This window comes from Nuphar pumila, chromosome 7, assembly GCF_984573655.1.
Source record: "Nuphar pumila chromosome 7, dmNupPumi1.hap1.1, whole genome shotgun sequence".
Lineage (NCBI taxonomy): Eukaryota > Viridiplantae > Streptophyta > Magnoliopsida > Nymphaeales > Nymphaeaceae > Nuphar > Nuphar pumila.
This window is the reverse complement of record NC_143255.1, coordinates 15,150,044-15,165,836: the sequence shown is the minus strand read 5'-3', so window position 1 is coordinate 15,165,836 and position 15,793 is coordinate 15,150,044. Positions and strand designations below refer to the sequence as shown.

The following is a 15,793-nucleotide window of genomic DNA, read 5'->3' as shown; positions in this document are numbered from 1 at the left end:
TAGCCTAATTAGCTAATACAGTTTACTTTTAACCAATATATACAAATTCACAATTAAGTTAGCCTAAAATCTTCGTTTTATCGCGTAAAACCCGTAAAACTTTATATTTGGTTTGATCCGATTAGATCCAACACGTATAGAGTTCGGATCCATTCTAAATCCTCGGATTTTATTTTTTCAAGAGTTTCTTAAGTTTTATTCACATTAATTACTCATCTAATTTCAAATAGTTCAAGGGTTATGGTATTTTTGAAAATAACAATTTATTGATTATAGTGTTTGTGATGAATTACTTAATGACTAAAATGCCTTTTTTAATAAATTATTGTGAAAACCATTAAAATGTGTTTTGTTAAGTTTGAAACACCTCGAAAACACTTAAATGAGTTTGTGACTCTTTAAAATGATTACTTTTTATGATAGTTGATTATTTTAACAATATTTTATCTACAAATTTTATTGAAATAGCTATTTTACCCTTCTTTGTCACAAACGTATAATTAGGAGTATCAAACACACAAAAATGATAATAAAAGATAAAGACATATTTTTAACTTGGAGTAAAAACAATTTCTTTATTTATTTACTCTTAAAAAAGTTTAGGTTTTATCGCTACTATATGGCTAGTTGTATGGGCAATTAAGACATTTCAATATGAGATGAACTCAATCTCATGGCTATGGTGACCATTTTCAGTAAGGGGGTAAGTTGTTAAGGATTGTAGAGATTAAAATACGATTTGGGGTCACATTTTTCACAGTTGCAAAAGTCTTTAGCCATAATTAACATGTTGTACACATGATTTACCACATTATTATCTTCATTCAGTTTGCAATAATTATATATTTTCAATTAGTAATTGAATATGCATCTCAGAGGTTATGTTATATTTCAGAGAGATTGTGATGCAATGTTACGATGGACTCGGTACACACCGAACCAGGATCCAAACGCACGTAGAAGCTTATACGATGTAAAGTCTGAACAGAACTTTGGAAAACAAATTTTCGGGACCTGTGTGCTATGTTTCGACAGAGGCGATCCAAATGAAAGTTGTATGCGATTTGCACAACTTTCCAACGAATTCGGAAACACAATATTCGGAGTAGGAACATCCGTTCTACGGACTCAGAACCGGGACTGCTAAACAAGTCCAATACGGATTATTGGATTCCAGGGTCAGACTGTTTGAAGAAAATTTTGGACCCACAAACATTGGGGTTTACGAAAACTCACAACTGGTGGAACGAAGGTCAGATCTAAACCTTTCCAAAATACTAAAGACCGTAATTTTCTAATATTCCTACAACCCGCTATGATTTTTCGAAATTATAAAATTGTAAGAGTTAATAAGCACAAAACCAAAAACTCCAAGTGAAACTACAGTAACAGAAAATGATATTTCTAAAAAACAAAAACATTGATTCAACAAAATCTTCAAACATAAAAGTTGTAGATTTAGATCTTAGATTCTCACAAAATCAAAAAAATCTAAATTTCATGCAAGGAATCTTCAGATAATGGCAAAATACTGAACACTATTTCATAAGTTATGTAACAGGAATGAGGTAATAGACTTCTATCAGTCTGACATCTTGACAGTCAATTTCAGTGGTCTATTTGGACGAATGTCAAAAAAGTCTCAACTACAAAGTTGGAAACAATCGTCTTAGCTTTTCGGAAAATTAAAGAACGACCAAATCGAATTAGTATCGAGGCTGATACGATCATTTCTTTTAAGGTATCTCTAACAAATCAAGACAACATTTTAAGGTTTTAGTTATAACAACGACTTCCAAACCACACAAAATATTTCAGGAATATTCTAGGTTAAACAATCTAAATTTTTTAACATAAAAACAATATAATCATGCATTCACAAAGGAATAATGAACTGGTCATACTTATAAGTAAATGAAACGATCAACACAAGTTTCATATAATCAAAGTATACAAGCAAATGAATAACCATTGATTATCCAGCTTGGAGTTGGGAATGGCCGTCGTTGGGGAGCAACCGACGCCACAATAAAAAAACACGAATGGAAGGTGAACTCTCAGCCACCACACATGAGCTTAGGACAACCACCACAAATGGAACCACACACGAGTTCCACTTCCACAATCACAAAGAAACGCATGTCTCTTTCTTTCTCACAAAAACACCACTCTCACACAAGAATTTCTTCTACACAATAAAACCAACCATCCAAAAGCAAATCTCATAAATTTTCTTCAAAGAAGGAGAAGTAGCCTCCTCTCCCTGGTCGACCTCCATAATTAAAAGCCTTATTTGCTTGGGAAGAGCCACAATAAAGAGACCTTGGGCCTTCCCAAGCCTTGCGCAAAAAATGATCGTGCAAGGCCTCATTTTTGCTAAGAGCTATTAACTCACTCCAACAACCCAATTTGACTTTGGACTGGTTAAACATAATTTGAATGAGGTCCAAGATGGAACACACCAAGGTAGCGCCACCTAGGACCCCCCCTCATGCAGATGGATCAGGATCCAAATCCGAATAGGCTGCGAACTGGATCATGCACAAATACAAAAGATAAGCAAATTTGCGAAAAAAATAAAAACTACCCTTGGACCTCATACACCCTTTAGTATCACAAAAAAATCCTACAGGGTACTAGAAATATCCGGATCCGTAAAATCCGGCTCCTAAAAAAAATATATATATTATATGAAATAACTATTATTGAAACAATATCAAAAAATATGATTCAATAATGGAATCAAAACAATAAAAGGAGTACGACGAGCATCGACTAACTGGGAGATGCACTAGGACCAGGGATGTCCTGCAAGCGTGTGAATCGCCTTAGGTAGCGATGTTCGGAATGGGTCTGGATATTTGGATTGAGATCCAAATCTACTTCTGTCTATATATGGATGCTATGCATGAGATTGTTTCAAACTTTTTAGTGAAGTGGCTTAATCTTAAAAAAATACATAAGAAAATTGTCCTCCGTATAAGTAAGCATGGTAATTTTAGCAAGCTTGTCATCCTTTTTGAATTTTTAAAATTTATTTTTATCATCGTCGTATGCCTCATCACCTAGAATTTTCATTTCATTTTTTAAGATATATTCAAGTCCTTAAAAGTTTAATACAAGTGAGAACCTCGTATTCCATGTATGAATTTTTGTTTCATTAAGTCAACTTTAGCTAACTCAGTGGCACAAGATTTGTTCGGCATAATTATGGATATTATCAATTTTTTTGTGATATGAGAATCTAAGGTCAAATATCCAAATAAGAAATAAACACATCACAAATTATAATCATTTTCATCATCTAACAATAAATCAAAATATTTAAAGCTTATTCTAAAAACAAAACATGTTAGATGTTTTTTTTGCAAAAAAGCAAATTATATAACAACCTTTTAAGAAAAAGAAAAACTCAAAACCTTATTCAACAAATTCACATAACTATGCACCTCAAACAATAAATATAAACAATATAAGGTAGGTACATATATGTTTCGTCATGAAGTGCTATATATGATACATAATGCACATGTTATGATATAATATGCTTATTCATTACTTTTGCTAAGTGAGAGATGTTAGATCGAGTGTGGATATAATGTCTCATAAATGGTACACAAAAGCCATAAAAATGATGTGATCATTAAGATTAATTCATGTTATTTAATTATAAATTTTAATATTATTTATTAGTTACATGTAACCCACTTTGCATGGGTTATGCATAGGGTGAACATTATCTCCATGTTAACGGTGGAATCCTCCGTAAAAAGAAGGGACATAAATGAGATATGAGCAATATGTTAATTTAAGGATTGACATTGAGTTTCACGATGTAGAGAGGGTTGGAATTGCTCAATAGATAGAGTGTGTTTCACAAATTGGAGGTTCAACCTTCCTTATAGCGCACATGGCCCATTTGATTTGAGTCTCTAACCAAAACTCAATTTAGGGACCCACAAGCTTCAATAGATTTATGAGACCCCATGACAAAACAAGATCCAATACCTAGATTCAACATCTCTCACTCGTTCATATGGGGTAAATAAGCATATTATATAATAACTGGTGCATCATGTATTGTTACGATCTTTGATCTAGCGAACTCACCAAAATCCAAGCTCTAGGATCTTGACACCATCTCAATAGTGAAAAAATGCTTTCAAGGTTTAGGTGGGGCCCATAAGAGTGATCTAATAATTGATGTATCTTCTTCACAAGTGAAAAGGTCAATGAACACATATCTATTAAAGAAGGAGAAACCACACATGTCTGAGTCAAAGCCAGGACGAGTCAACAAGTAGGGCTCACAAGAAATGCGATAACTCATTGAAAGAGGGTGAAACGTCCCCACCTCTCTAGAGCCTTCTCCCTCCTTCCGGTAAGGATAGGCTACATAGAGTCTACTCATGTTAGTTTTTTTTTTTTTTAGGATTTATGCTTATGAAGAGTCCAATTCAAGATGGGTCTCTGGTCTTCTAGTATAGTTCAGTTATAATTGCTTATTAAGACATTTTTTTAGCTAACTAAGGGATGTTTTAAGTTTATGAGATAGTTTAATTTTCATTTAATATTTGTGGCTCTAAGAGAAGTTGAAGCCCTGAGCATATTTCATTGGAAACCAATATTTCTCCATTTTTTTTTTCATCGGAGGCCCTCATCATGTCAAATATAAGCGTTATATATATATATATATATATATATATATATATATATATATATATATATATATATATATATATATATATATATATATATATATATATGTATTTTTCATTTGAGGCTGTAGGCGGTGGCCTCAAATATCAAAGAGGCCAGCAGGCCTTGATTCAGATTTGGATGAAATTGGTCAAGAACTGAATCCAACTTTTTACATGCAATAGGATTCGGATGACAAGCCTCCAATAGAATCTGAAGCTGATTATAGCAAACCGAATCCAATAAATAATTAGGTTCGGGATCATATCTGATATCAGAAAACATCAAATCCGTTGATATTTATACTTGTCAATCATTGCCATTTACTTCAAGAAAAAAAAAAAGAGAAAATTATATGCTGCGCTCATGCCACACTGTTTATTTTGACATGTAAGAGCTTGGGGGTGGGTGACCCCAATGGGGGTTTACTTGGCAGGTGGGCAGTCCCATTAAGTGACCTGGTTCTCATGAAGGTTCTTCTTCCTTAAAAAAACATGATTTATTTTGATATATTTTAGTGAATTGAGCATACCAACTAATTTATGTTAACAGATTTTTTTTCTTTTTTTCAACAGAGAAAGCTGGGGTTAGGTAGATCTCTACCAGTTATACAACCATACCATTTTGGGGTTCGAACTTGCAACGTCCCAACACAAGGTGACGTGCACTAACTGCTATTGCCAGACAACCAGAGCAGTTGCCAACAGATTGGCGTGGCTTAGAAGTGCTCCAAGGGGAGATGAAATGATACACACAGATATGGTATTTCGGATCCTCCTAGGCCCACCCAAAGCACCTCCTGGCTATATTAATTATTAAGTGGGTTTTCTTCTAGTAAGTTCTTAGATACGAGCTGCCATTCTTCATTTTAGCATTGATTATTTGGATAAGTCATAGCAGCTTTTCGTCAACCGAGTATCCAATAACATAGCTGTATGGTTAATTAGGTCAAACCGGTTAGATTTCGTCTGGTCTTGCACATCTGAATCTGAAATGTAAACAGTAGATCCGAATCCCCAACAGATACGAAGAGGTATGGTTGAATTAGAATCCAAAATACATGTGGTAATATTGCATCCGAAAAAATAGAACAAAAACAAGATATTTACATGTAAAAAAATGTAACCGGGTTAGATTTTGATTCAGATAACTTCAGATCCGGCATAAAATACTGATCCGAATTTGAAAGTAATATGATTAAACATATTTGAATCTGATCCGAATGCACATTCAAATTTTACTTAAAAGACCACATGTGAAAACAATATGTCGGACTCGGATGAGATATCTAACCATATCCAATCCGTTTTCAACCCTATCATAATCAAGGGATTTTGGATTCAGATGTCATGAGGCTAACTTAAAAAAAGAAGAAAACAGAAAAAAGGAAATGCTGACCCTAGTGATAATTCGATAAGCTCCACTGCCAACCGGCACTATCCTTGTGATATTGAATAATATAAAACAATAGAACATCATCCCAGCTTATGATGCTCTACTTAGATAAATGAATGCATCTACAGTAACAAATAATTAAGACACCAATCTTTTTTTCTTAATTTCCTGTGAGATTTTATATTGTTTTCATTTTTTGTACTCATTTAAAAATCTAAGCAAAATAAAACAATAAAATATAAAACTTAAGAAACAAAATTTTATCAAATATATAAAATTAGCGCTAAACAACTTTTTTAATATTCTACTATAACAAATTTTTTTTAAAGGCAAACTGGGGTTAGGCAGACCCCTACCAGTTATACAACTATGGTTTTGAACCTGCAAAGTCCCAACACAACACAAGGTGACATGCACTAGCTTCTCCTACCAAACAAAAGGAGCCCCCCTTGGTTATCTAGCTTCATTGTTTTAGCCTTCTACTGTAGCAATTATGTAGTTCTCTTATTTAGCCTCGTTTTTTTAGCTAGGTTCTAAAAAAAACACCAATCACCAACTATGTTATTGGTAGGCCTCTAGTTGATAAAACCCTCGATGTCGGCTCAACTTCGACTTTATAGTACGGGATGGTTTCTGTGGGTTTCGAACTTGTAACATCCCGTGAGCTTGGCGAGGTCTATCAAACGAGCGGGACCGTTGTAGGCTACTTTTATTTAGCCATTGGTATCCGATAGTTTCAAAATATCATTCATACCTTAAAATATCACGACGTTTGGAGAATGTTTAAAACGGCTATAAAATATCACATTTTTACTATATTTTTAGAAAATCAACGATTTTTTTTTTCAGTATGGATACATCCAATCCATACAACCCCCCTTCACCCACAAGAAGGGTGCACACTAGCGGGGCCCACATCCCCACCGTGGAAAATAGAGGCTGCCCTAGCTGCCCGAACCAAATGTCGGTCGGCTTGGCTCCCCAATCGTGCGATCCGACGGCCATTATTAATTTACGTGCCACGTGGAAAACAGGATCAGATGATTGCGTGGTCATTTTTTTTTCTGAGTATCTTATGCTCGAATTTGTCTTTTTTTATATATACATATATTGCAACCAATTTAGGAAATACCTTCACTACCCTTATCTATTTCAAAAAGACAGATAAAAATTCCGCCCAATCGACTATGGTACAGTAAATGACACATAAGGAATATTCATGATTGACAATGTCAGAAAAAACATGGTCTTTACTTTTTATAGTATAACATTTAACAAAAAATGGTAAAAAAATAAAATGAAGGAAGATATAAAAGGAAGCGAATCCGTTTTTTGAAGTTATCTGAATCGCAGAGCCGCCTCAGTCTCTCTCTTCAAACACGAGGTGAGAAAAAAAAAACGCTCACTCTAACGATTATATGTGTTTTAAATATCTGAATTTAATCTTTGAATCCTTCATGCAAGTGATTTTCTCCATTTTAACGTGCATGAATCTTTAGTTTTCTTTTCTTTTTTCCGTGGAATTATTGTGTTGCTCTTATTTCTCATTTGAGTTAATTATCTTTTCTCATCCCCTTTTCGTTTCAAATTTTCAATTTTTTGAGGATATAGAGTTTGCAGAATCGACCTGGGATTTGTTGATAATTGAAATTGAGCATAGCGTGTGTCTGTGTGTGTGTTTAAATTTCAAGTTATCTCTTGTTGTTGGTTGTAACGGTGGAAGACGACTCGGAGAATGGTTTGCTAAATTAGGTAAGATGGGAATTGCTAATTTAGGGTTTTGTTGGGTTGGTTTGTAGGTGAAAATTGAGGGTCTCTGGGTTTTGGAGTTCATTGGCTTATTGCATGTGTTTCATTTTCTCTATTTGAATTCAGAAATGCAGAGTTTTTCGATGCGTGGGTAGTTGTAGTTTGCTCTGCGAGCAATCTTCTTTGCATGGTAAGTGGAAGGAGAATTCTTAGATTGATTGTGTTACTAGAGAGGAATCAGTAGATTTGATTAAGCTGGCCTTGCATGCCGTAGGAAGAGATAGTTTAACATCAATAGCAATGGGATTTTGGAATGCACACGGGTAGATTTCGAGTGGAGACAGCTGTTTTTTTTAAGGGGGCACATTGTTAGTAGCTTCACTGCAGAATCTCCAGTTGGTAACATTCTTGCTAGGGAGAGCCTTCTTCTTATTTGATATATGTGCTTTTATTATACTGCATTGGTTGCTTAAAATTATGCAGTTTGGAAAAGGAAAAAGATCCTAGTTGGGCAGAAAGTAGGTCCCTGGAGTCCATCTGGATAATCTTCCAGTTGGTTAAGCTCTACCTGTGGTTTGATACAATTTGGTGATTTACATTTGAGTTAAGTTGGTTAATTGTTAGATTGTTCAACCTCTAAGCTGTATAACTGATTTGTTGACTAAATGTCTAAATGTATTATGAAGAAACTCGTGGGTTTTACACCCTTTGCCTTCTGGGTGTTGGTGTGAATGCTGTTGCAAATGCTATTGCAGATGGTATCCCTTCTTGAACATCAAGCTATTCTACAAGTAAAGCTCTAAAGATCCAATGAAATTTATTTAGCTAGTTGATGATTGAGCATGAAGGTACTGCTGAAGATGTTTTAAAAACATTCCATGTGCTCTTTCTGTTGCATGTCATGCTGGAGGTTTTAGGTGTCAATGTTGTGGATAATAGCTTGAAGATGTTTTAAAAACATTCCATGTGCTCTTTCTGTTGCATGTCATGCTGGGGGTTTCAGATGTCGATGTTGTGGATAATAGCTTGAAGGGTTGAGGACTAGGAAGTTGAGACTAGTGAATGTATGGAGGGACTAGCCATTAGACTAGGTCTAACGGCTACTGGATCCTCTTGTTCCCTCTCTTTACTCTCTCATCTCTCCTCTTTCTTATGTATATAAATAGGGGTGTTTCCCCCATTTGAAGTACGCTTCCTGCATACTTATGAGCATTCAAATAAAGATAATATTTTTTTTAACTTGAGCCTTCTTTGTGTGTACCCTTTGTGGGTTTTGTGAGTGTGCTCTTAGTAGCCCTCTTTTGTGCTTGCCCATTTTGTATACATTGGTGGACATTTCATGTTCGTATTTGAAGGCTCTCATTTCTTTACATTGGTATCAGAGCCATAGTGATTTTGATCATTGGTGATTGACAACCACATGCTCGTGTTCGTGTATCTCTCTTTGAAGTTTAGCTAGACTCATTGTTTGAGTGCTCATGGATCGCTTCTCAAAGTGTTTGTGGTGGCTTAAGTGGACACGCTCATTCTCTACATCTATCTCTCTTCCTCACATTTGCTCTTTCTATCTATCTCTCACTCTCCTATATTATTATTTGTAATTATGGAAGATAAAGAAAGTGTCACCATCATGGCGATCAAACTCAACGATACTAATTATGTAATGTGATCTTCAATCATGAAGCACCACATTTGAGGCAAGGGATTGTGGGGATTAGTGGCTGGATACGATCCGGAACCTAAACTAATCCTTACCAATGTTGAGAACGGAAAGGAAGTGACTTTTTTGAAAGATAAAAGAACCAAGGCTATATCCGTCTATGAGAAAAAAGGGAAAGAATGGAGAATGAGACATGCAAAAGTTATGTCTTGACTTATCAATAACGCAGACATCAAGAAATGTTCTAGCTTTGCGAAATTGGAACACGCTAATAATGTATGAGACTACCTCAAGAATATGTATTCCCTTAAAAATATTGCACATGTGTTCAATCTTCAAGACAAGATCCGTACCATGACCCAAGGGGAAATGAGAATTAGGGCATACTATAATGCTCTTTTCGAACTTTGGGAGAAGTTGATTCTTCTTAAACCAAAGTGGCATTGCCCTTTGGACGTTGAGATCCGACAAAAGCAAATTGACATGGAGAATTTTTACCAATTCGTAAATGGATTAAGACCCGATTTTGAAGTCATTAAGTCGGTTCTTTTACGTAGAGGAAAAGTTTCCTCTATTGTTGATACAATAGAAGAACTAAGTATGGAGGAGAATAGGTTGAAGCACTCACTAAAAAATGATGATGAATTTGTTTTGGCTGTATCTAAGCCGGGAACCTATACTCGCTCTTACAAACCTCCTCACTTTGGGAGTCAAGGCAATGATTATGACAATAAATAAAAATTTATTTGCCACTATTGTCATGAACCAGGACACATTAAACCCTTGTGTCCTAAGTTAAGGAAAAGGAAGAAAAAGGTGGCTTCGGTCGGTCCACCTCAAGAGGCTAAGGCCGTGAGCAACCCGCATGATTTTTCTGTTAGAACTATGTCCTTGTTGTAATTGGTAGAAGCGCTTCAACTTCTTCTTAGAGGATCCTCCTTTAACCAGAGTGCAATTTCATCTTACTCCAATCCCGGTAAATCTCTTTGGCTTCTTGATTTCGGCGCATCATTTCATATAACCCCCAATTTTGATACTCTATCTGAATACCTCACTACCTCAAGTGTGCCTAATGTTTTTACTGTCGATGGTATTTCTCATGAAATAAAAAAATAGAAAATTTTGAGAAAACTTTTTAAATCCAGATTTTTTTATTCAAAAAATTAGTTATATTCCCAAACTTAATTTGAATCTTTTGTTTGTCTATCAAATTTCAGACCATGGGTGTAATGTATCATTCTTATTGAATGGTTGTTGGGTACAGGATCATTAGTTAGAGAAGCTGTTTGGTCAAAGCTATAGAGAATGAGGCCTCTACTATATGGATTTTTTGGAGATACCCCAAAAAACATTTTGCTGTAATGTTCAAAAATTAGTTTTGGATTTGTGACATAGAAGACTAGGTCATCCAAATGTATCCAAAATTCAATATTTTTCAAATTTGGAAAAAACTTTGTAATGCTTAAAATTTCACCTGTAGGAATTGTATTCTTGGTGAAATGAAGAAATTACCATTTCAAAAGAGATCTTTTATTTCTATTAGATTGCTTGATTTAATACATTTAGATGTTTGGGGTCCAACACCACTTATATCAAAAGGTGGATATGCATACTATGTAATATTTGTGGTTATTCTAGGTATACTTAAATCTATTTCCTTAGACATAAGTATGGAGTTTTTTTTACATTTTTAGACCTTTCACAACTTGGTCAAAAATAAGTTTAAAAATGACATTTTTATCTTTCGTACTGATTCAAGGGAAAAGTTTTTATCAAAAGAATTTAAAGATTACCTTAACTTGCATGGCATTACACACCAAAGATCTTGTCCACACCCACCACAACAAAATAATTTGGGTGAAAGAAAACACAAGCACATAATGGAAACTACAAGAACCTTACTCATCGCAAGTCAGGTACCAAATTTTTTTTTGGGTTGAAGCCGCTTTAACCGTTGTGTATCTCATAAAAAAAATGCCATCTTTGTCTTTATAAAATGTATCACCTGTTGAATTTTTTTTTAGGCTTATCCCTGATTATTCCAAATTAAGAGTCTTTGGTTGCAAATGTTTTGTTTTTACTAACAAAAACAACAAACTTTCTCCCTGTGCCATTCCTTGTGCCTTTTCTGGTTATGCAAATAATATAAAAGGTTATAGGTGTTTTGATTTTAAAAATGAAAAATTATATGTTTCAAGAAATGTATCCTTAGAAAAGAAATTTTTCTTTGATTTTAAAAAGTCTAAGGAAATGACTGAGTATTCCTTTATGTTAGAATTTGTTTCAAAGCATGATACTAATGTTTATGTGTGAATTTGATCTTGACAATGAATCAAGCAATGATGTGATTAGTGAAGAGCAATCCCAGGATGACAAAAGTTACTTGCAATACTGTATATGTAGTGTTCCTAAACCTTCATATGCACTTGACAAATATTCTAATATTGAAAATCAGCGTGAAGTTCAATTAAGAAGATCATTTAGAACATCCAAGCCACTAGAAAAGTTTGTCATATGAATCTTTTTCATCCAAGTACAAGGCATGTATTGCGTTAAATTCATTCCTATGGAGAACCTTCAACCTATGCCCAAGCCAAGGAACATTCTGAGAGGGTAGAAGCAATGAGAGTAGAGTTAAAAGCCTTAGAGAAAGCCAAGACTTTGACACTTCAAGACATTCCATAGGGCAAGAAGCTTATAAGATGAAGGGTATACAAGGTAAAAACAAAGAGTGATGAGACCTTAGAAAGGTATAAAACTAAATTAGTTAGGACTTTAGTAGCCGTAACCTTTATTAGAAATGGGCCTATATACCAAATGGATGTCAAAAATGCCTTTTTTAATGGGGATTTAGTTGAAAAAGTATACATGGAGGCACCCCTTGGTGTGAACATTCCTAAAGCAAAAGCTCTTCGTTTAAATAAGACACTTTATAGTTCAAAACAAATGCCAAAAGCATGGTATGCCGGGTTTAGTAAGGTTATGCTTGATATTGACTTTAGATCTTGTTTGACTGACACTACTTTGTTTGTTAAAAGAACTAATATATGTATCATCCTTCTCCTTCTGTATGTGAAAAACATGCTCATCACCAGAGGAGACAAACAAAGTTGAAAATATTAAACAACTTCTCAAGAATAATTTTGAAATGACTGATTTGGGTTTCTTAAAATACTTTCTAGGGATTAAATTTGCTTATTACCTTAGAGGCTATTTATTGTCTCAGTCTAAATTTGCTTATGATATTATTTCAGGTATGAAATTACAAATTATAAGACAGTAGATACTCCCGAAGTTGCCAATGTGAAGATGAAAATCGATTATAGAGAGCCTCTTAAAGATCCAACTCCTTATAGACTACTTATTTGAGCACTCTCTTATCTTTCAATTACTAGACCAGATATAACACATGTTATATACATAACTAGTCAATTTCAACACGCTTCCACTTTTGTTCACATGAAAGCCATTTTACGAATTCTATTTCTAGAGGCCTCTTCTCATCTTCTTCATCTACATTAGATTTAATTGCTTATACTGATACTGACTAAGGAGGTGACCCTAATAACAGACACTCAATCACAAATTTTTGTGTATTTTTAGGTGAATCTCTTATTTTGTGGAGATATAAGAAGCAAAAAAAGGTTTTCCTTTTGTCAACAAAAGCTGAATACCTGGCCATGGCTACTATCATGATGAAAGTGGCATGGCTAAGGAGATTGCTGGTTGACATGGTGTGTTGTGACAATAAGAGTGTGATTTATATTACCTGTAACCGTACGTTTCACAAGCACATCAAACACATCGAGATATATTGTCACTATGTACGAAAGAAGTATCTACAAAGCAACATTGATCTGCCCTATATTACATTAGAGTACCAATTGCCAAACTTCTTCACCGAACCTCTCTCCACTCGTAGGTTTCACTTCCTTTTAGGCAAAGTTTTAGTCATTGTACCGTTAGTTTGAGGGAGAGTGTTAAAATATATAAATACACTTTGTATATACATATATACATATGTATGCATATGCATATATATATATATATGTATATATATTAAATATATATTCTTTTATATTTTTTGCAATATTATAATAAGTTAACTAAGGTTGATTGGACTAGCCGTTAGAGCTGGTCTAACGGATAGATGTTCTAGCCGTTAGTCAAATTAGCTGTTACACTAGGTCTAATGGCTAGTGGATCCTCTTGTTCCCTCTCTTTACTCTCTCATCTCTCCTCCCTCTTATGTATATAAATAGGTGTGTTTCCCCCATTTGAAGTATGCTTATTTCATACTTATGAGCATTTGAATAAAGATAATATTTTTTTTACTTGAGCTTTATTTGTGTGTGCCCTTTGTGGGTTTTGTGAGTGTGCTCTTAGTAGCCCACTTTTGTTATTGTCCATTTTGCATACATTGGTGGACATTTCGTGTTCGTATTTGACGGCTCTCATTTCCTTACACTAACAAGTGGGAAGTTGAGAAACTATATGATAATGTAGCATTCAATAGTCAATGGGATTGGAATGGAGAAAATAGGTGTCTCGTTTTATATTGGATGAGGACATCTCATATTTATTTACTATACAATTATGGAAACAAACTATTTATAAATGTAGAAATTATGGAATTGTGAAAAGTAATACACACCATTAACTCTGCAGAAAGTATTGGCATATAATATCATAGTAATTTATAAGACAAAAAGCAAATGAAATTTGGTATAAAATCCATAAATCAAATGCATATTATTCGCAATCTAATGCATATCCTTCTTACAGCGAGTGGAAAATGTTTACCATGTTTACCTAACTTGTTTTTTGGAATTAGGCAGCTGAAAGGACCTTCAGTAATGTAAAATGGCATTTTTTGATCTTTTGAAGAACTTATAGAAATACGGTTGAATTTATTCATTTTACCATTAAACATAGGTAATTTCTCCACATGTATGGCAATCCTGTAATCTTCGGATTGCAGTTTTAGTTAATGGAAGTTTGATCACTTCATGCATGAAGTGCATTGTTCCTTTGACCAGGGAACTTAGCAGATTGCTCATTTTTTTTAAGTATAGCAGATGGCTAGGCTTTGGAAACATTTGGTTTTCTTCTCTGTTAATGCTTACTTGGAGTGAGCTTTGAAGGCTGTGGGAGAACATAATGAGCTGAATCTTTCTATTTTAGGTTGGACCTATAAATTCAATAGTATGTTAGGGTGACAAAGATGAAATAATGGATCACAATCATATCCTTGCTTCACATGCCCGTGCATGCTGTTAGCCTGTGCAGAGCTCATGTTTACATCAGTCTCACAAATTTCTCTCTGAATTTTCTCGATCAGGAAAATCTTTCAATACTTAAAAAAGTTGTTCTCAATCAGGAAAATCACAGTTTAAGAAAAAATTTGAAATGTCAAAGATAAAGGAAACCTAAACAATAAAAAACCACATAAATCATGTTAAAATCATTATAGATTGAAAAATGTGAGTTGTATTTATTGTGATTTCAATGTTTTGTGTGCTGATATTTGTGATGTAGGTGAGTATTAGAATGTGAAGGTGGAAATTTCATTTAGGATGTTTCTTCTCTAAGTTTGTTTTATATTTGATGCACACATTGGATTTTACGAGTTTATTGTCACTAAAAGAATATGAGTTGGAGCAAAAAATGAAAATGGTTTGTGTTATTTCTCTCCTCTAGTTGTTGTGATGGTGTTGATTTTATGTGCCTATGTGGTCATATGCAAGTTGAAATTATTGATAATGAAAAGAAATTTGTTTCTTAAGTTAGTTTACAACATTGATGATTCTTCTCATCTTGATCTCATTGGTAAAATTGTTTTAACTTTCATTTCAGATTTTGCGTTTCAGTATCTTGGATTTCTATTCCATCCAGCTGTATTTTGGCTTGCAAGGAAAGATTGAACAATTATCATGACCTCCTCGGTGCATGATCCATCTTCTCAATATGGTATGTTTCACAAATGACTTTCATTTCCCTCTTGTAAAGATTATCCTATCCTTTCCATTATTGGATGCTTAAATAGAGGAATTGGATGTGGAAGCTTAAATAGAGGAATTGGATGTAAGAAGTTAGTCTTTTACTTTCCCAAAACTAGAAGTTTTTTGCTTAATGGATGTGGAGTGCGCTTGGTCATCAGATGTAGAGCATCTTAGCAATTAGATTTTACTGTATCAAACTGGATTTGATTCAACTTGTCCATGACCAATCAATCAGTAAGTCCTGATAGATTTTAAAACAGAGCAGGTAATGCTACTGAACTGCGGGAAG

At 34.3% G+C, this 15,793-nt stretch overlaps 1 protein-coding gene across 2 annotated transcripts in view; it reads left to right on the top strand.

The window, feature by feature from the left end:
• Positions 1-7,429: 7,429 nt before the first annotated feature.
• The window catches only part of LOC149831242 (nuclear transcription factor Y subunit A-7-like), a 29,004-nt gene continuing 20,640 nt past the window's right edge, over positions 7,430-15,793 (top strand). For both annotated transcript variants that reach the window (XM_090012020.1, XM_090012019.1), the window contains exons 1-2: positions 7,430-7,477; positions 15,359-15,472. In XM_090012020.1, coding sequence (XP_089868146.1) covers positions 15,436-15,472 — 37 coding nt within the window. In that variant the 5' untranslated portion in view covers positions 7,430-7,477; positions 15,359-15,435. The remainder of the gene's footprint in view (positions 7,478-15,358; positions 15,473-15,793) is intronic.